The sequence below is a fragment of the Physella acuta genome, unplaced genomic scaffold (assembly GCF_028476545.2).
Source record: "Physella acuta isolate Inbredline_101_S28 unplaced genomic scaffold, ASM2847654v3 ptg000952l, whole genome shotgun sequence".
Lineage (NCBI taxonomy): Eukaryota > Metazoa > Mollusca > Gastropoda > Physidae > Physella > Physella acuta.
The window spans coordinates 119,871-140,656 of NW_026732469.1; the positions used below are offsets into that span (position 1 = coordinate 119,871).

The window sequence follows — 20,786 nt, forward strand, 5'->3', positions numbered from 1 at the left end:
ACACTATTAAAATTTAGGTGTGAAAATATTTTGTCCGAGATATTTTGTCTGAGATCAATTGTCCATGGTATCATTTGTCCTGGTATATTTTGTCCTGGTATGTTTTGTCCGTGAGATCATTTGTCCTTGAGATCATTTGTCCTGAGATAATTTGTCCTAAGATAATTTGCCTGTGAGATATTTTGTCTGAGATATTTTGTCTGAGATCATTTGTCCTGAGATCATTTGTCCTGTCACCTTCCTGAGCCGGTGGTGTCCGTAAAGAAAGAAAAAAAAGTTATTGGCTTCAAAACTTGATTGGGATAGTCGTATAGTTATATTATTTGATTATTAATTTTATCATAGCAGAACTAGCTAAAATATTTTAATATGTTTTGTGCGAAATATTAGTATGTGTTTTTAAGTATGATTATTATTTCATATTTAAAGCTATTACTTTCAAATAAAAAATCAACTGTATTTATCTAATCATCATCAAATGCCGAAATATTGAAATAAAAATGTAAGTGGCTCTTTAAAAACTGGGAACTTTTGTAAATTGTAACTTTTGGCTCTTCCGGCTCAAAGGTTGCCGACCCCTGCTATAAACTCATATGGTTTGAGAAATCGGAAATAGCGTAAAGTACTACTTTTGGTCAACGGAAATTACTCTTTTACTTTTAAGTGAAATTTAGTCTATCTATCAGAATCAGTACTCAAGTTACATGCTTTGAAAAATCGAAAGTAGAATAAATTGCATTTCAGGTTACGGAAATTGCTGAAAAATTGTTACAGAACTACAGATTTGATATAATACTTATATATGAAGTTTCGTAAACGGTACTCCAGTTATCGTGTTCACAGACACACACCCATACAGACATACGGGCAAAATTGCAAATATATGTTTTCCGACTCAGGGAGGTGTAAAACGTCGGGATTTGTGAAAATCTATATTTCGATTATTTTCAGGATCACTTCTTTTCTTCTTCTTCTTCTTCGTTCTTAATTATTAGTGTTGAAGGGGATCGAGATTTATCTGCGAGGGGGTTTGAACTGGAGACTTTGTTCGAATTATCAACCATGAGCTTTTTACCGACTCGACCACGCCTCCAACACAATTAAGCGTTACGTGTCAACTGGTTATGCGCCATTGAGGCCGTTGACTCCGATTTCAGCCTGCTTTTCTTTTTGGATTTGCTTTTGTCCAACCAAGAACAAACTACAAGGCAGCAGTTGTTTTTAATTTTGGAGTTGTCTCTCCTAGAAGAGTGGCTGTCCCCAGCTAACGAGCCTCATCTGCCCGAGGGTTCGATCTCGAGACTTTTCGGTTTAGCAACCATGAGCTTTACCGACTCGACTACGCCGACCCCTTCAGGATCACAATACTACATTTACAGGCCTACTTCGTATACGAGAAAGTAATTTAAAAAAAAATTATTTTCTCTTTTCCCTCCCTTCAATTGCATAGCAATCTCGAATGTTCTTAACATAAGATGTGTCATACATAGCTAGCATTACGTTTCATACAACATGTTTTATAAAAGTAATCAACGATTACTTGAGCGTGTTTGTATCTGCCTTGTGATATAATTTCAGTTTATCAAACAGAAGTTTAAATATTTGAAATCTGAACAATTAATCTAATTACTTATTACATATTATTTAATGTATACCAACTAATTTATTTGTAGTTTTCGTGTGTTTGGTTTTATTAGTCGTTGTGGTCAATGTATGCAAGAATGCTAGTGTGGTCAAATTTTAAATGAGTTTTACTTACTTTTTATCACAAATTAATCTTTAATTCTCACAAAATCAAAAGTGGAGTCAGTCAATTTTAACAGTTAGGGTAATAGACACTGTAGAACTAAAATGACAACGGTTTTTTTGCACAACCTTTAAGAATAATTCTGACTTATGAAAAATATGGTTAAAATAGATTGTAAAAAATTGACATTGTTATCCAGTGATTTTATTTTGCGGATAAAATTAGTTTTTGAGTCAATATTTTTCCTGCCAGTGTCACATTTCTGAAGAAAAAATTACAAATTATTACATCATCATTTATTTCTAGTTGTGTACATTTAAAATCAACTATCTTATTATTTTGCTTCAGACTCAATATTAAGCGTCAATGTGCCTTGTAAACGTGTTTACTTTTGTATAACAATTTTAACCCATCAGCGTGTTAGGACTAATATAAAATTAAGGAAATGGATATTTTTTTGACAAGTACTTTCATTGGAAATTACATTATATGTAAAATAATGAACTTATAGGCTTCATACATTTTTGTTCAAACCAAAAGTTATTGAATAATCGTTAATAAACTTCTTGTTTCATTAATTTCTGGAGAGAAAATTAAGATGACTTAAAAAACTGGACCTGAAATTTCACAGTGAAACTGTTTATGGCAGATTAGATTTATAGGTTGTGGTGAATTAAATTTGGGATTTAAAAAAAATTGTATTATCCGCAAATATGACATATGTGGTAAAACAAGACAGTTCAATATAATACATTTTTCCTTTACAAACGGATAAATACGTTTAACTAATGAAAATACGTCTATAATATTGTGCATAGTATAAATTATAATGCGTTGATAATAACATAAAACATGTCCAGGGGAAGTAAATCAACATTATCGACATAGCTTGCAGTTTTCATTGTTATGTCCCTTTGCTAATAAAAGGGAAGGCGGAGAGGTAAAAATAGTCCAAAATACCTTGACGTCATTTAAGGATGACCCCTTTAGTTTAAGGATTTCCGAAATATTTTAAACGGAAGTTTACTAATGTAACCTCAGAATTTGATGCTGCACGCAATGGGGCGACTGGGCGGTATTGTGGACAAACCAGCACCATTAACAACTCAGATCCAAGAAAATAGCGAATGCTTTATTTTAATTTAATCAGTTTTAGAAAACAAGGTCACGCGTTTAAAAATACACAATCGTTAATGCATAGATGTAATCTTTTTAAATAATTGCATCAGCTTGTGTAATATAATGTGTTGACAATATAATAATATAAAATATTACCAAGGGAGGTAACTCAACTTTATCAACACAAAATGTAGTTGTTTTCATTGTTATGTCCCTTTGAGCATAACAATTTAAGAATTTTTGAGTTTTACGATGTCAAGAAAAAAAATTGGATGACAGACCTATTTTTCTTTTAACCTGACGCCTCAAGTTTACACGATTCGCCCCACTCCCCCACCTCCCACCTCCCACCTCCAAAAGGAGATATCTACTAAAATAATATATAAACTCTTACTTGTACTATAGTTTTTTAAAAAATAATTTAACATATGTAGTGTATGTGTTACTTGCAATGATAATTTTTACATACTGATTTATTCTATTCCGCAATGTCTGATTTTCAATATTTTAAAGTAGCAACTGGAATTAGCAACACAAGTAAAGTTAATTAGAGGTTCGAAATACTATAAATATATATACTATAAATATATAATGTTCCCCTATTTTATCTAATTTTTGACGTTTTTTCTTTTTCGTTTGTAGGAAACTGATAAAGGGTATTAAATTATCTATTTTCGCTGGTCAAGAAAAAAAAATTAAGTGCTGTTGTAGAGAAAAGCGGCATTACAATAAGTTCCCATTACAACAAAACAAGCAGAACAAAATAAATATAATTTATATATCATATTTATATATAAATAATAATGCTCATCTGCATTATATAATGTGCAAGACCAGTGGCGTAGCCAGGATCGTCTCAAGGGGGGGGGGGGGGCGGGGTTCCAATTTTTACCCGGGGACAAACTTTCGATTTGCACCCCCCCCCCCCTCCCCCCTCAAACTTTCGATTTGCACCCCCCCCCCCCCCCCCCCCTCAAACTTTCGATTTGCACCCCACCCCCTCAAACCAAACTTTCGATTTGCACCCCCCCCTAACCCCCCCCCCCTGCCTACGCCACTGTGCAAGACAATCACAGATATTCTAGTTAAGAGATTATTTTATAACCCATTTTTTTACCGGATGCTCGATTGAAAATAAGAATTCTGATATTGCCAACAGCGTTGAAAAGGGGAGATAAGTTTAGTATTATTTTTAATTTAAGTCAATTACTTCCCTTTACTCAGACTGACGCATGCCTTTAAAAAGTCGTGACGATTTAGTTGGAGTAGGCGATAGCGAAAAGTAAAGTAGGATCAATTTGAATCTTTGCTGGATAGTATTAGAAACTAGCCAGATTCGCCCCTATTCATTAGACGGTTTAAAGGGAAGTCAGCTGTTTTGATCTGCCTGGCTTACTTCCCTTTTTTAACCTCTTAATATTATTCTCAATGCTAATACTTATGGGTTTTATTGAAATAAATCTAGGATATTATTGTATTCAGTTTTATTATTACGATGAGCGAAAGCGTGGTTGGGTGGTAGAATATTCGACTGTTTAAACAAAAGTCTTAGGTTTGAGTCGACCCAGCTCTTTAGGCGGTTGGGCATAGTATCTGTACATCTATCTATATTCTATATCATAATGAGAACAATTGCTTTCATGTTCGGTTATCTGTAGTGCTTATCACACTTCCGCTTATAGGCCAAGATCAACGAAACTGATGAACTCTACTTCATCTCTCCCAAATAGCTTACCCATGCACAGGATACGATAATTTTAATTATTATTATGTTATCATCATGACATTCGTAATTAACGAGATACATTGTGTATTAGTTAATGACAGAACTTACTAATTATCTGTTTTGGGCTGGTTCGCGCTACACCACAAGGCGTAAAAGAGTCCATCTATCTCTTCCCATACCAACCTTCCATAGATCTTACCCTCCTCTTCTCCACACCTATGAGTCATCACTTTTTTCAGACACCTTTTTGTTTTTAACGTGGAGCTAGTGCAAAGAAATCCAAACATTAGTTCATTCTAGATTAGTTTCTTTACAGCGTTATTTTATCAATACATTTTAAACTAAATGGGTGAGAGAGATTTAAAATTTGTTTAAAGACATTAAAAAATAAGTATAGTTAATCAGGCAATTAACAATAGCTGTTGTAGAAAATATAAATTTTACTAAATATAATTCTTTCTACTTTTATATAGTGTATAAAATATAATACTACGAGCTAGTTACTTAAGATAATTGTTTTTATAGAAGCTAGATCTGCCTCTAGAATTGCATTGTTACAATAATTATTTTAAAACCTATTCGAAAATTCGTGAAATTGTAAATAAATTTTACTGCTGTAATTCAGAAAGTTATATTCCTTTTCTCAAAACGTGTATGAATGTTTCACATGTGTAAATATGTCAAATTCAATATGACTTTCGTCAACGTTTGTACTTGTACATCTATATCAAAATAAAAACAATTGACAACATATTCTGGTATCTATAAAGAACAATAGATTTAATGGTCTGGTACCTGCACGTCTTGTGTTCACCAATTTCGTCGTCTGTACATTTGGATAATGCTTTCTCCACAAATTTATTTCTTTTTTTCTTTACACACCCCGACTCAGTCAGCTTGTCCACAGCTGGTGGTGTGGGCAAAAAAAATGTTATGAAATATGCTCGTGTCAAATGACTTTAAAAAGTAGGCAATATAAAAATATGCGTATGTCAATTGTCATTTGAAAAATACGATAATATTAGATATGTTCGTGTCAAAAGGCCTAGCGGTAGAGAGCTGGACTGCTATCCCGAAATGTTCAAGTTCGAATCCGGGTTCAATCAGTAGACCGTACCTGAGTCCACTCAGCTGTTATGGGTACATAACTCAAGACAGGGAAAACAAATGCGGCTGGGCATAGTGATGACCACACTATCCCTACATGTGACGAGGTCTCAGAAACAGATGAACTCTACTTTCTCTGCCCATTGTGTCTTGGACTCGAACATGAAAACATGACAAGATAATAGTCATGTCGAATGTCATTAGAAAAGTAGATGGATAACAATTTTATCATGTCGAATGTCATTAGAAAAGTAGATGGATAACAATTTTGCCATGTCGAATGTCATTAGAAAAGTAGATTGATAACAATTTGTTTATGTTGAATGCCATTAGAAAAGTAGGAGGAAAACAATTTGGTCAAATCAGTGGCGTAGCAAGGTCGGGTGTCAGCCGGTGTCACCCCCCCCCCCCCCCAGAGGCGTAGCGACAAACTTCTAATTTTCGATTTGCACCCCCCCTCCCCACAAACAAGCTTTCGATTAAACGACTATTTAACACTTGAATTAATCACTCAATTAAGTGGAATTATCATTTTTCTCTATATATTTTGCTATTTTTTGCTTTGGTGTCACCCCCCTAAATGGTGTCACCCGGTGCAGTCACCCCCCCCCCCCCCCTCGCTACGCCTCTGGGTCAAATGTAGTTAGGATAAGATAGGGAGATAGGGTTTGAGGGAGTATGTGTGGTTTGGGGGGGGGGTGACGTTTGGTGAGCTAGAGCTTGGTGTCGGGAGAGGGGGAGGGGGAGCAAAGAAAGGCACCGATTTGAGGCAGGGTTGACGTTTTATTTTTGTGTATGTGAGTGCGTTTCCGTGAGAGTGTGTGTGTTTGCGGTGTGTACCTGCGGGTGTGTACATGTGTGTATATAACTGTGTGAGTGTGTAAATGTGTACTTATTATCTGTGTGTGTGTTTGTGTCTATGTATGTGTGTAAGTATGCTATTTTCTTCTTCTTCTTCTTCGTTCTTTGTTTTTAAAGTTAGTGTTGGAAGAGATCCCCTCCGACACAATTAAGTATGGGTATCAGCTGGTTATGTGCCATTGAGGCCATTGACTCAGATTTCAGCCTGCTTTTCTTTGGATTTGCTTCCATAGCCTTTAACCAACCAATAACAAACTACAAGGCAGCAGTTGTTTGATTTTGGAGTTGTCTCTCCTAGAAGAGTGGTTGTCCCCAGCTAACGAGCCTCATCTGCCCGAGATGTTAATCACAAACCGCGGTTCATTCACCACGGCTACTGTGTAGCTGTGGATGTGTATGTGTGCGTGTATACCTGTGCGTGTGAATCTGTACCAATACTTGTGTGCGTCTACGTGTATATGCGTTATTAAAAATGGGGGTTTAATCGTCTAGCCTTGACAGAAAAATTTCTATAAGGTTATGTACCTTTGTGTTGTTTATATATAAAATGGAGTAAAACAATACCTTTTTTACCGGCATCGCTGCAAGCGAAGTTCCCCACAGAAATAATGTGCTCCATACCTATCACAGTGTAGGTGTGGTCACAGTTTTTCTTACCTTTGTCCACACAGTTCTTGTAGTCCTGCAGTTCACTGAAACAATTACGTGATGCTTGAGATTAATTCTCAGTAATGTCTGTTGAAGCTTTAGGTATACAATCACGTGATGCGTGTGATCCAATCAGTGGGATTAATTCTCAGTAATGTCTATTAAAGCTTTAGGTAAAACGTAAGTTTAAGTTGAAATTATGATTCATTGTATACAGATTGTTGTTAGTTTATTTTGTTATTTGTAAAAAAAAAAAAGTGTAATGCTTCAGTCAAATTGATTCATTGAACGACTAGTTCCTTCAAAACCATATAATACCCAATTATACAATTAAAATGTATGTAGCGTATTATGTTAATTGTATTTCAATTGGGAAGGCGTGACCGTATGGTAGACAGCTCGACTGCTAACGCGAATGTCACGACTTCGTATCCGGGTTCAAACCAGTAGAGGGCCCAGCTGTTATGGGTATCTAACTTACGTTAGACAAAGGCGGCTGAGTAAAGTGCTGACCACATTATTCCAGTGTATGCTGAGGTCATTGAAACAGATTAACTCTACTTCATCTGTCCCATATAGCTTGGGCAAAAACGGAAAAAAGTGATAATGCTAAATTTTATATTTTTATATAAAAAAAACAACACAATCGCTAATTTTAATGCGTAGTTCTTGTGATGTGTTATTCTTGTCCAGGGCATATACGACCAATTTTTACTTTCTCGTATATGCGAAGTATAGAGAAAGTCTTGTAATCGTGTAAAAAAATCTCGACGTTTTACACCTCACTGATACGGAAAAACATAATTTTGCAATCTTGTCCGTATGTCTGTGTGTCTGTGTGTGTGTCTGTCTGTATGTAAACACGATAACTTGATTACCGGTTTAGCTAGGTTGATGAAATTTCATATATAAGTATTTTATCAAAATCATAGATCCTGATAAACTTTTGAGCGATTTCCGATAACCGGAAGTGGTACTTTTTCTACTTTGAATTTTTCAAAAGCCTATAACTTGAGTAATATTTCAGATAGATAAATGAAATTTCTCATCAAAGTAAAAGATCTAATTCTCTACATTCTGTTAAATTTTGAGTAATTTCCGTTGACTGGAAGTACTAATTTACGCTATTTTCTGATTTTTCAAAAAAACGCATGTAAATTTATAGAGTAGTAATAATATTGCGCACTATTATGCACATTTTGTTTTGGCGTTCGCTTGGTGCGCAATTCTATGAGATTCTATTCTTTTTTTAAAAGTTTAAGTAATTAAAAATCATGACTATATTCCAAGTTATATAAGAATATTCGAGAAAGTTTAGGGGAGATCACTCCCGATTTATTTTAATTGCTTAACGAAATCTCGCCAACAGTTGTGAGGGGAGAGAACAACAAATTTGAAAGGAACACAATTTCACGTTTCTTACTCTTTATAAATATTAAAAACAAAATGCTAATGTTAGTCATAGACACTTCATGGTATTCCAGTACAGATCCTAGCTGTTTACTGGTGTGATTCTATGCTTCTATGCATCTCTACACTTGACCCAAAGACAGTGACCTCAGAGCACATCCCTAAAGTAATCGACCATTAAGGTCCATGGGATGCAGGTGAAGTAGAGTTCACTTGTTTCCGTAACCTCGACAAATAAATGGATGGTGTGGTCAGCACAATGCCCGGTCAACTTTTACTTTCCCTTACGTGTGTAAGGTAATGATCAGAGCGGGGTGAACTCATGAACGCGAAAGGACTCGAGCCCTGAGTCCAAACTCGAGCAATCGAAGACTCTACCATCACCATCTCAATAAATTTTATGTCATCATGACATTCATAACTAATGGCTGAAACAACTGAAACCGGTACTCACCTACAAAAAGCTGCAAGTGTTGCATTGTCGTAGTAGTAGTCTGGATTAGATGGAAGCAGTTGAAGATCCGGAACCGAGCACTTTAAAAGTGGGTTACAGTTGCTTTCTGGTGAACAGTTTTATTGAGTGGGGCACATTTGTTAAGATAAACTACCACTAACCTGCCTTAAGATAAACTACCACTAACCTGCCTTAAGATAAGCTACCACTAACCTGTCTTAAGGTAAACTACCACCCACCTGTCTTAAGGTAAACTACCACTAACCTGTCTTAAGGTAAACTACCACTCACCTGTCTTAAGGTAAACTACCACTAAAGTGCCTTAAGATAAACTACCACTAACCTGTCTTAAGGTAAGCTACCACTCACCTGTCTTAAGGTAAACTACCACTAACCTGTCTTAAGGTAAACTACCACTAACCTGTCTTAAGGTAAACTAACACTAACCTGTCTTAAGGTAAACTACCACTCACCTGTCTTAAGGTAAACTACCACCCACCTGTCTTAAGGTAAACTACCACTAACCTGTCTTAAGGTAAACTACCACTCACCTGTCTTAAGGTAAACTACCACTAACCTGCCTTAAGGTAAACTACCACTAACCTGTCATAAGGTAAACTACCACTAACCTGCCTTTAGGTAAACTACTACTAACCTGTCTTAAGATAAACTACTACTCACCTGTCATAATGTAAATTACCACCCATATGTCATAAGGTAACTACCACTCACCTGCCGTGACAACAAACGCAGCAATGATCAGGAGAACTTTGATCAGGTTCACCATCTTTAACAGGTAGGAACGTAAGCTGATCACGTTTGTTCGCATATACGTGCTTGCTTTATTTCCCACTAGACTCATCACATTCGAGACATCCACGGTTTATATTGGTTCATCTGACTATGTCTAGCGTCGGATCTACGTTACAGATAGACAGAGTGGGGGGTTCAAACACAGACACATTTTGAAATTATGTAAAACCCGTGATTAATTTTTTTTTTAAATTTAAAATATGTGTATATTTTTTAATTTAAATTATGGTAATGAGTTATTGCTAAAATATATTTTGTCTACATTACCCCTGATCAAGGCGGGAAAACACAAATCAACTCTAGTGAAAATTTCATATTTTTTGTTTTTAAATAGCATGAACCTCTTGTCAAGAGAAAGAGAACTAAACTATTAAAGTTGTTGTTTTTTTAACGTTTGATTAAAAATTTTGTTTATATTTAATTGTAATGTGTATTAAAGCTATAAAACTTTTGAATATACGTTTTGCAGATACGGGACATGGTGGTCGAGAGGTAGATCTTTTATCTGCCAGCCCGAAAATCTAGAGTTCGTTTCTCGGTTAGAACTTGAGACTGTTGATCGTCTGTGAGTCCACCCAGTTCTTTTGTGTACCTGGCATAACTAATGGCGGCTGGGCATAATGCAGAAACACCATCCATTAATATGCTGTGCCAAGAATCATATGAACTCTACTTCATCTATCCAACGGATCGCTAGGTCTCAAGAGGAATCTATACTTTTTCACATTACGTTTAGCAGATGATATAATCTATAAACACAACTATTGCAATATATAACCCACAACAACCTCCAAGATTTTAGAACAATTTATATAAACCAGAAACGTTATTTAGAAAATTGTATCTACGCCACTACATTTTTTTAATCCCCCTAGATCAATGCTGGGACTATCATTCAAATATTAATATAGTCGCAGCCGTCTTGTTTTCTACACCCTTGTGGTAAGTAAAGCTTTAAATACATTTTAAAAAAAAATATAGTCGCATGACGGTCCCTTATGTAGATAATATTAAAATTCTTCATTTTAAAATATCACCCTATGATGTTAACCTTTCAAAGTCACTCCACTCCAATTTTGCACATATTGTGATAAACATCCAAACTATCATCGCTCTTCATCCTACCCCCTTGAACCACGCATGAATATGACATAACTTTTTACCCCTATGTAAAACAAAATAACTTCCTGATGTATAAATAGGCATTACCATGTGCTCAAACAAATTGTATGGAAACAAGTATCATTAGTACCTATATTATCAAACATACTCTTTTAGATACTATAATATCAATCTATATTTTAATCGTGAAACTTCAAATTATGTGGGTTCTTTAAACTCATTTAATATATTTTAAAAAACTTTTGATGTTTTATATATACGGAAATAATTTAACACAATTAAGTTTTAATAAATACACACGACTTCGAGACTTTCCCGCACCCCCACGCATACTTATCGCATTTATCTAACCTTCATGTAATAGACGTATGGAAATAATTTAATACAGTAAAGTTTATAATAAATACACACAACTACGTGCCTTTTCCCTCACCCCATCCCCATTCTTATCGCATTATGTGGACAACTCACCCCTACCCACAACAACACCTACATTTTAAGTACACACATTCTTTCGTCAACTCTGAGTGTAATGTTTACAACCTTTTTACAATTTGTTTTTACTCTATGTATTAGACGTACGGAAATTTTATACAGTTAAGTTCATAAAAAATACACACAACTACGTGACTTTCCCGCACCCACTCGCATACTCATTGCATTAAGTATTAACCATACATCGACACCTACACTTACACTCACAACTTTACAGCTACAAAAACAACATCAAATACATCTTTATTTTCACTAGTTCCTACATTTACAACCTCACCTGTATCTACACCAACCCCTACATTTAAATCTACAACTTCATTTACAAATTAATTCAATTTAAAACTTTTCATCATTTTAGATATTTTACTTAAAAAATTGCTAAGCTGTGGAAATATTTAACCGCTTTAGCCAACATCGTTTAAAATTCGACTCGCCCTCTTTTCTCTTACTTTCTTCCAATTTCCAATCCCCGTGTAGCAAATATTCGTCATGGTTCAATTGATTAAATGGTATAGTGTTTACTTTCTTGTACAATGAGTTATTAAGAAACAAGCCAATCAAACTCGACCTAATATGTAAGCGACAGATATAGGCTCCGCATATTTACTTGTTTACATGTTTTAGTTCTCTAACTTTTAAGGAGTTGTAATTTGTATTTCATTATTTTATTTGGCTATAATTAATTTAAATGATGCACTAAAATTATTTAAGTTCATCAAAGGTCTTTAAAACACTGTTGATAATTGTCTGCTTCTTCACATTAAATCTATATTTTTAGTATTTAAACAAGCATGGTCTGCCGAAAAGAGAAATCGATGTCTATATATCCGCGTCGTTTTTTGAGCGCGTAGCGAAGTATTTTTTCTACTGCAGAAATTAAACCAAGGGAAATAATCGAACAAATCAATAGGTCGGCTGTAAGGAGCTTTTGAATTTTTTAAATTTATTGTCCGTATGAATTTTGTCATACGTTAAAAATGATACCAATCGATAAAGGATTTAATTACGCTCATTTTGATGTACGTTAAACGCGTGAAACATTACCGCTAGCATTTTTAGGTTGGTTTACAAAATTGAAAGTCAAAGAAGCATGCTTCTATCCTTTTCGATACTTCCTCATAAGCTCCTATATTGAGATTATGCCACCTAACCTACTAATATATATATATATATATATATATATATATATATATATATATATATATATATATATGAGTGTGTGTATGTGCTACAGTCCGTAAACGATTTAATAATTACGGTATATGACTTTCGTTCCCTAAAACTTTACTCGACGCCAGTTAAATTCCCCTTTAGATGCGTTATCTTTCAAAATTATATTGAAGAACCTAAATTAGTGTTTTCCTGTGAATTTGAAAGCTTGTTGCTATAAAAAAAAACACCTTTTGTTTTTACCTTTCAGTGATTTATAATTTATGAAGTCGACACGACTTAAAGTATTTGCTTTAAAACACCATCAGTAGCTTGCGACATCTAAAAGACGATAATCCGTCCCGTGAAAAGCAAACTATATGATCGACGATTGCAAAGATTTTCGTGACCCACAGCTCACCAGACTGTTAATATGATTGCGTCTAGCTAGTTATCTCCTCTTATGAATATAGTAATCTAAAAGTAAAAATAAAGTTCCCTTTCAAACTTGATAGTCTACGGGGCAAGTAAAGTAGATTTCACGGACTGGCCTAGCGGTAGAGAGTTAGACTGCTAACCCGTTTGTCTCGAGTTAGAATCCGGGTTCAAGTCAGTAGACCGTCCCTGAGTCCACCAAGCTTTAATGGGTACCTAACTCATGTGAAGGAAAGTAAAAGCGGCTGTGCATAGTACTGACCACACTATCCCTTCATGAGGTCACAGAGACAATTGATATAGTTATCTATCGATTAATTTAATTTTGTTATCCCCTCTTGTTTCGAAACCATAAAATTAATTTTAATGACTAAATAAACATCTAATTAATAATATCAGAAAGACAGTAAATAACATCACTAAGCAGGTGTTGGTGTAAACTAGGTAGTTAGGTAGTTACAGATAGTAGTGATAAAAATAAGAACAACGAGAAGTTGGTGGTTAGGGCACTGTATCAGAAAGACAGTATATAGCATCACTAAGCAGGAGCTGGTGTGAAATCCACAGGGAAAGAGGAAGAGAAGAAGACAAAAAAAAAGTCATGAATGAAATTTTTCGAAATGAAGATGGGCGAGGTTGTATTATTAGAGATCAATCTTCATAAAATTCAAGTGAGTTGACGAAGTGTTGCCTACGCCTATGCTTCTCATGACGCAAAAACAAATCTAAGGAAGAAAACCACAAGAGTTTAAAGCAGTGGTTCTTAACCTGGTTTAGATCGGTGAGTCAGTTGCAGGGATCCACTGGAGGTCAAGACACACATCCAACTCGTCAAGATCGGAATTAGTCAGCGCATATAAAACTGGTGGGGTTTTTGTTCCTCCAAAAAGATTAAGAACCACTGCTTTAGAGTGTAGTTTGTAGAAGATGCAAGCTCATTTTGTCTACATTTGGTCGTGTCTTTACAACAATTTCGATTATGGTATGTTATAGTTTTAAATTGTCAGTTAGGTTGATTAAAGTATTAAACAGTAGCAGTTGACTTGCAGCGCAGTACCAGTATTACCAAGTTTAAAAAGTCTAGCGTGTTAATTATTGGGTAGCGGAAAGGGCAAAATTTATGTACACAAACTTATATATTTATTGTAAATCATTAATAATCTTATATCGTAAATTATTATTATAATCTTATATTGTGAAACATTAATATAATATTATATGGTGAAATATTATTAAAATATTTCAATGTGAAACATTAATATAATCTTATATTATGAAACATTAATATAATCTTATATTATGAAACATTAATATAATCTTATATTATGAAACATTAATATAATCTTATATTATGAAACATTAATATAATCTTATATTGTAAAACAGTAGCTGGTTGGGAAAAAATGATCAAGGTATTATCTAAAATCTTGGGAACCCCTGACACGCTGACTTTAGGTGATGAAGTTTCTCCAGTAATCTCTCACAGACAGCTGTAGCTGAAAACGTGTTCAGTTTTAGGGGTTTGACGGAGGTCAAAACACAAAAACCGACTCATATGATTCACGATCAGATTTCGTCAGTGCAAACGATTAAACTATTAATTGAATTAGCAAATGGGAGAGATTGAGTTCGGTACCTTCATAAGGGTTAAGAACCTCTGCTAAAAATCCCTAAAATTACAACCTATACGGTGCAACCACGTTAACTTTAATTTGTCAACACCTTGATTTTTTTACCCCATCCCTAGCTCTAATAACCTTTATCTGTATTTACAAGCACAAATCTATATATTCTCTTACATAATCCTAACTTATCGTACAGGCTTAACGTGTTTGCCTGCCAAGTTTTCTAATATCTTATTTTAAACATCTTATTTCATGTTGTAGGATTACATTAAACAAACAAATATCCCAAGATCAATGAAGGCAAATTGTCTAACAGTAAATGAAAATTTGTTGAACAGTTTGTCGTTGTTACAGGTTTCTGTCTATCCCATGTTTGGTTCAACTAGGAATGGCTTGTCTTACCGCATCTTTGATATAGCTAACACTGGCTACCTTTAATCCCCCAATAGGTGTAGCTAGAAATGGCTACGGCTACTCCAATCTTTGATGTAGTGGGAACAGATTGATCTAATATCATCTGCGGTATAGTTGCCACCGGCTTTATCTTAGGATTAGGGCGAGTATTAAAATAGGGATAGGTATGGGCTAGGGCAGGGGTTCCCAACCTTTTTTTACTCTAGAGCACATTCTAAAATATCGGTAGGGTGGCGGGCACCACCTATTTTAAATCGACAAACTCCTTCCAGAGGCGTAGCGACCCTTCCTGTCACCCGGGGACAAAACTTTCGATTTTACACCCCCCCCTTCAAACTTTCGATTTGCACCCACCCCGTCAAATTTTCGATTTGCACCCCCCCCCTCTCAAACTTTCGAATTCCACCCCCTTCAACTTTTCAATAATGTTTATGAAAAAAAATCTGTCTGTCGAATAGTGAGAGGCGGGCACATACGAATCGTTCGGCGGGCGCCATAGGAACCCCTGGGCTAGGGTTTCAAGTTAACTTTAAGGTTTAAGTTAAGGTTCAGTTAAGGGTATAGTGTTAGGTTTAAGTTAAATTTTGGGAGTCAGTTTCGGGTTTAGGTTAAAAGTTGAGGTTTAGGTTAATGTTTGGTTACCAGTTCAGGTTAAGGTTCCAGTTAAGGTTTAAGTTCTTGCCGAGTTACGGTTTCGAGTGCTGGTTCTTGTTCAGGTGAATATTGGTGTTGATGTTGGTTTTGAGGTTGGTGTTGAGGTTGGTGTTGATGTTGGTGTTGAGGTTGAAGTTAAGTTTGAAGATTAGGGTAAAGTCAAATTTATGTTAAGTGAATGTCAATATCAATGCCAATGACAATGCCAATGTATAGTTTTAGGTTTAGGATTAGGTTTAGGTTAAGGTTTAGGTTTAGGTTTAGATTTAGGTTTAGGTTTAGGTTTAGGTTTAGGTTTAGATTTAGATTTAGATTTAGATTTAGATTTAGATTTGGTTTAGGTTTAGGTTTAGGTTTAGGTTTAGGTTTAGGTTTAGGTTTAGGTTTAGGTTTAGGTTTAGGTTTAGGTTTAGGTTTAGGTTTAGATTTAGGTTTAGGTTTAGGTTTAGGTTTAGGTTTAGGTTTAGGTTTAGGTTTAGGTTTAGGTTTAGATTTGGTTTAGGTTTAGGTTAAGGTTTAGAGTAGGTTTAGGTTCATGTTCAGGCTCCAAGTGTTATTGATAAAGATCTTGAGAATCTCTGACACGTAGATGGATCTGGGCTGTGTGGCCTGACCATTCACACCCCCCCTCCTTACACACAGACTGCTATAGATTATACAGTTTTAAGCATACACATCATTTAAGCCATAGAGCCTTAAAGTTACAATCTATACTAAGCATCCACGTTAACTCAATATTTCAACACCGTGATTCTACTACCCATCCCCCAGCTATAATAATGTTAGTCTGTTATTATTAACCCATATCAGACACACACATCGACAAGCTAATCACACAGCCACGGTGTATTTGCATGCTTACTTTTATAATCCCTTCATTTTGTCACTTCATTTAGTGTTGTAGGATTACATTAGCAAAGACATAGCCTGTGATTTATCATGGTCGTTTGTATAACGCTAATTAAACTGTTGAAATAGATTGCGATGGGTACAGATTTCTATCTATCCTATATGGGTATAGCTAACAAGAGTTTTGTCTAATACAATCCTTAGTACGGACAGCACTCGATTAATCTAATCCCATTCTTAGTGTAGCTAGCAGTTTTCGAAATGAAAAGCCATAACACGTTCTGCTCCTTCGTTTTCCCTCGTACGAAAATCTTGTGAGATCATAAAATTGTACAACGATTCTAAAGGCTAAACACATTAGAATGAGAGCGAATTTGTTAAGCAACAGTGCTTTCAATCTAGCACCCGTATAGACTGTGATGATATGGTGACTAGAAGCTAATGGCCTAGGCAGTAGCTCTCAACTAGAGACCCATACAATAGGTGTCAGCTAGAGACCCAGACAGTAGCTGTCACCTAGAGACCCAGACCCATAGAGTAGCTTTCAGCTAGAGACCCAGACATAGACAGTATATGTCATCAAGAAGCCTTAGATATAAGAAAAAGCCTTAACTTACAAAAGCAATTATAGAACTAGGTCTTTTTAACAGTAAATTAAAATATTGTCAGACGTGTTTGATCCGAAAATTAAAGTCGTTTGACCTTGTGAATGTGACATAAAAAATCCAGGGGGTCAAAAGTTCATAAGGTCACCAGGTATATAGTTGTCATTTAATGTCATCTCGTGTAATTTAATTTACTTCCCAGTTATTCAGTCACCATCACCAGCTATACAGCCTCAATCTTCCAGTTCTAGTTTCCTACTCACAGCTATAGTCTCCTCCCAGCTATACAGTCCCCATCTCCCTGTTATAAAGTCCCCATATAGCAGCTATACCGTCTCCATCTCCCAGCTATACAATCTCTATCTCCCAGTTACATAGTCCCCATATCCCAGTAATACCGTTTTTATATCACAGTTATACACGGAATTTCGCAACACAACTTAAGGGCTTCTTCGGTGGGTGACTGAAATGTTATTCTAATAGGTGGGTGGTGGCCACAATTTCCTCTACGGGTGACTAATTCTAATAGGTTATGATGTTCTTTTGTAACGCAATGTGATGTTGTGATTTGAGTGGTGGCTTAGTTTCTCTGAGTGGGAGGATTTTAATTCATTGGTAGTGATTCATTTTGAACATTAAAAGTCAACACACCCCTGACACCACGTGAAATCACGTGATCACCACGTGAATGCACGTGATAGCTCAGTCACAGCTTGAAAACATTAGAATCGCATTTGGGGGTCAGCTTGCTATATTGGTTTTGATCAGTGGCATTCAGAGGGGGGGGGGGGGACGACGGGGCCTAGTCCCCGGGCATCCACTTCGAGGGGGCATCCGTTGAAGTGCATTTGATTATTTATTTTTTTTGGAAATTGTATCTTTGAGTCATAATACGTTTTCATCTGCCTCCACAATGATTGCGGATTGATTTTTTTTTTTTTTTGCCAATCCCACTCACAACAAACACATTGTCATTCTCAATCGTCTATCATTCGTTATGGGAAAAGCGGGCTATAAAGTTTCTTTAATAAATGCGGTCTTTATATTAAAGTGTGTATTTGATATTTATTTTGTATAGTTTAGGGGCATCATTTAGAATACTTTTTGCCCATTTAATTCCTAGGCACTAAAGGGGCATCTTTTTAAAGTATTTAAAGTAATTATGCCCATATTCGTTTTACTACTTTTCAATGAGAACCTTAGAGTAATAATTATTATATCCATATATATATTTATACACTGCAGGAGCATCTTTGAAGTTATTAAGCTTATATTCGTTTGATGTATTTGAAGGGCATCCATACAGTAACCATACCCATAATCATTTTATCTATTGTTGGGGGCATCTTTAAAGTATTTATGTCTATATTCATTATAATACATTTTAAAGGCATCCTTATAAGTTTGGGGGAATTTTTTGTAAAATAAATTTAAAGGCATTTGGAGATGAAGTAAGCCCGTATTATTTTTTGATAAATTGTAGGGGCACCCTAGAGAATTTATTCGGTTTGATGCATATGAATATACTAAAGAATAAGAATGTCCGTATTGTTTCTGAGACACTGTAAGGACACCCTCAAGAATATGCATCAACTGATTTTTTAAATATACATTGTAGTGATATAATTTCAAACAATTGTGCCCATATTATTTTTTATGAATTGTAGGGGCATGCTAAAAGTTGTGTTAAAGTATTTTAATGCAAAGTAGAGCTATCTGTAAAGAATGGGCTCTTAAACAGAACTAATGTTATAAAAAGTAGAGCCATTTGTAAAGTGAGTCCACGTTGATTTAATGAATTGAGGGAGTTATAACGGCCCTGGTAGCCGTTACTGGATTCATTCCCACACAGGGCTGGCATAAGAATACTCGGGGTCTAGAGCCGACCATAGAGTGGGCCCCAAGTTTAACATCGTTGTCTCAAACATGTACAGCGAGGCTTATCAAACCAGGGAAATATAGTGTTTTAATTGTTCGTAACCTTTTCTTCCAATTTGGAAAAGTAGCATTTTTTCTTCTGCTCAAAGCGATTTAATATTATGTCGACGATATAATTGTATTATTGTTTTAATTTTATATTAGCTCCACTATTATATCTCTGGCCTCGACATTCACCAATCTTATTGCCATATTTCTCGAGTAATGCTGGCAGTCAAGCTAAATATCTTTGCCTGTTATGTATTTAGCGATACAAAAATTCTATTACACATCGACAAAGCGCACAAGCATATATATATATATATATATATATATATATATATAATATATATATATATATATATATATATATATATATATATATATATATATATATACATATACATATATATATATATATAATTTATGGGGGCACCTTCCCTTGGGTTTGCCCTGGGCATCAACATAGCTCTACACGCCACTGGTTTTTATGATTCTCATCAGAAGGTATGTCGCTTTGAGCTTTTATTGTTTACACTGGTTTCTTTGGGCGTATGGTGAATAAACGTGCATTTTTAATGAGGTTTAGTTGAAGCTACTTACTCCACTTGCTCTCTCTCTCTCACACACACACACACACATGCACGCACACGTATTCACACTCACTTACAAACGACAAAAATATCCCAAAGCATAAGATATCATTATATCTTTGACAAATTAACTCAAACAAATACATCATTGTATAATACATACAGTATATTGCATACAAGATATTAGTCGACTGAACATATTTTTATTGATTCTAGCTGTATACCCGTGCTCCGCCACGGAAAACCTTTTTAAAATGTAACAACTTGAGAATAGAACAAAACAAAACAAAACACAAACACAACACAAACACAACACAAACACAACATAAACTCAACACAAACACAACACAAACACAACACAAACACAACACAAACACAACAAAACACAACACAAACACAACACAAACACAACACATACACAACACAACATAAACACAACACAAACACAACACAAACACAACATGAGGCCTAGCAATGGACAGCGTTTGAGCCTGCGGTGAAGAAAAAAAATATCTTTCTATATACTACTAAAACTCAAGTTTGTTTACATGTTTGAATATTTTTTTTTGTTTGACTGATTGACTATTGTAAATGGATCTACTCTATGTGGAGAGCTATAAAATAGTATGTAGGTAGAGAACATTTTTTTGTTTTCAGACAGACTGTTATTAAAAAATTTATTTAAAGACGTTAATTAATTTATTGATTTATTCATAGGTAGATTAACCACATTAATTTTAAAGTTTTAGAACAATGGCATTCTTTGACTGAATAGTGACGTCACAAGTTTTGTTTACTTTTTAGTACAATAACATGGCGGCTTCGATCATGGACTTTGTGGCCCATTCAAAAGTTTAACGCGTTCTACAGCTAATTTTCTGTCGGCCATAACTTTAACAATACGTCCGTTTGCTGTTTTTATTACGTTCCAACACTTTTATAAATTTTCAACTGTCTTTTTCATTTAGTTTTACAATAAATTTCTCTAGCTCTACGATCTGCCCAAGAAAGTTATTTAAAGATCTAAAAATATCATGTGGCCA

The 20,786-nt window shown here is 35.2% G+C and overlaps 1 protein-coding gene across 3 annotated transcripts; it reads right to left on the reverse strand.

Annotated features, from left to right (window-relative positions):
- Positions 1-1,935: 1,935 nt before the first annotated feature.
- On the reverse strand, positions 1,936-9,979 carry LOC131953792 (uncharacterized). 3 transcript variants are annotated; one of them, XM_059317164.1, is made up of 6 exons: positions 9,805-9,979; positions 9,073-9,178; positions 7,125-7,252; positions 5,388-5,499; positions 4,707-4,856; positions 1,936-2,008 (listed from the first exon to the last, which is right to left on the reverse strand). In XM_059317164.1, exons 1-6 carry the CDS (start codon positions 9,932-9,934, stop codon positions 2,002-2,004), a joined length of 633 nt encoding a protein of 210 aa, XP_059173147.1. In that variant the 5' UTR covers positions 9,935-9,979; the 3' UTR covers positions 1,936-2,001. The 3 variants fall into 3 exon arrangements, with proteins under 3 accessions (XP_059173147.1, XP_059173145.1, XP_059173146.1); XM_059317162.1 differs by having other exon boundaries at positions 1,936-2,009; positions 4,792-4,856; positions 9,805-9,978; XM_059317163.1 differs by having other exon boundaries at positions 1,936-2,009; positions 4,701-4,856; positions 9,805-9,977.
- Positions 9,980-20,786: the final 10,807 nt, after the last annotated feature.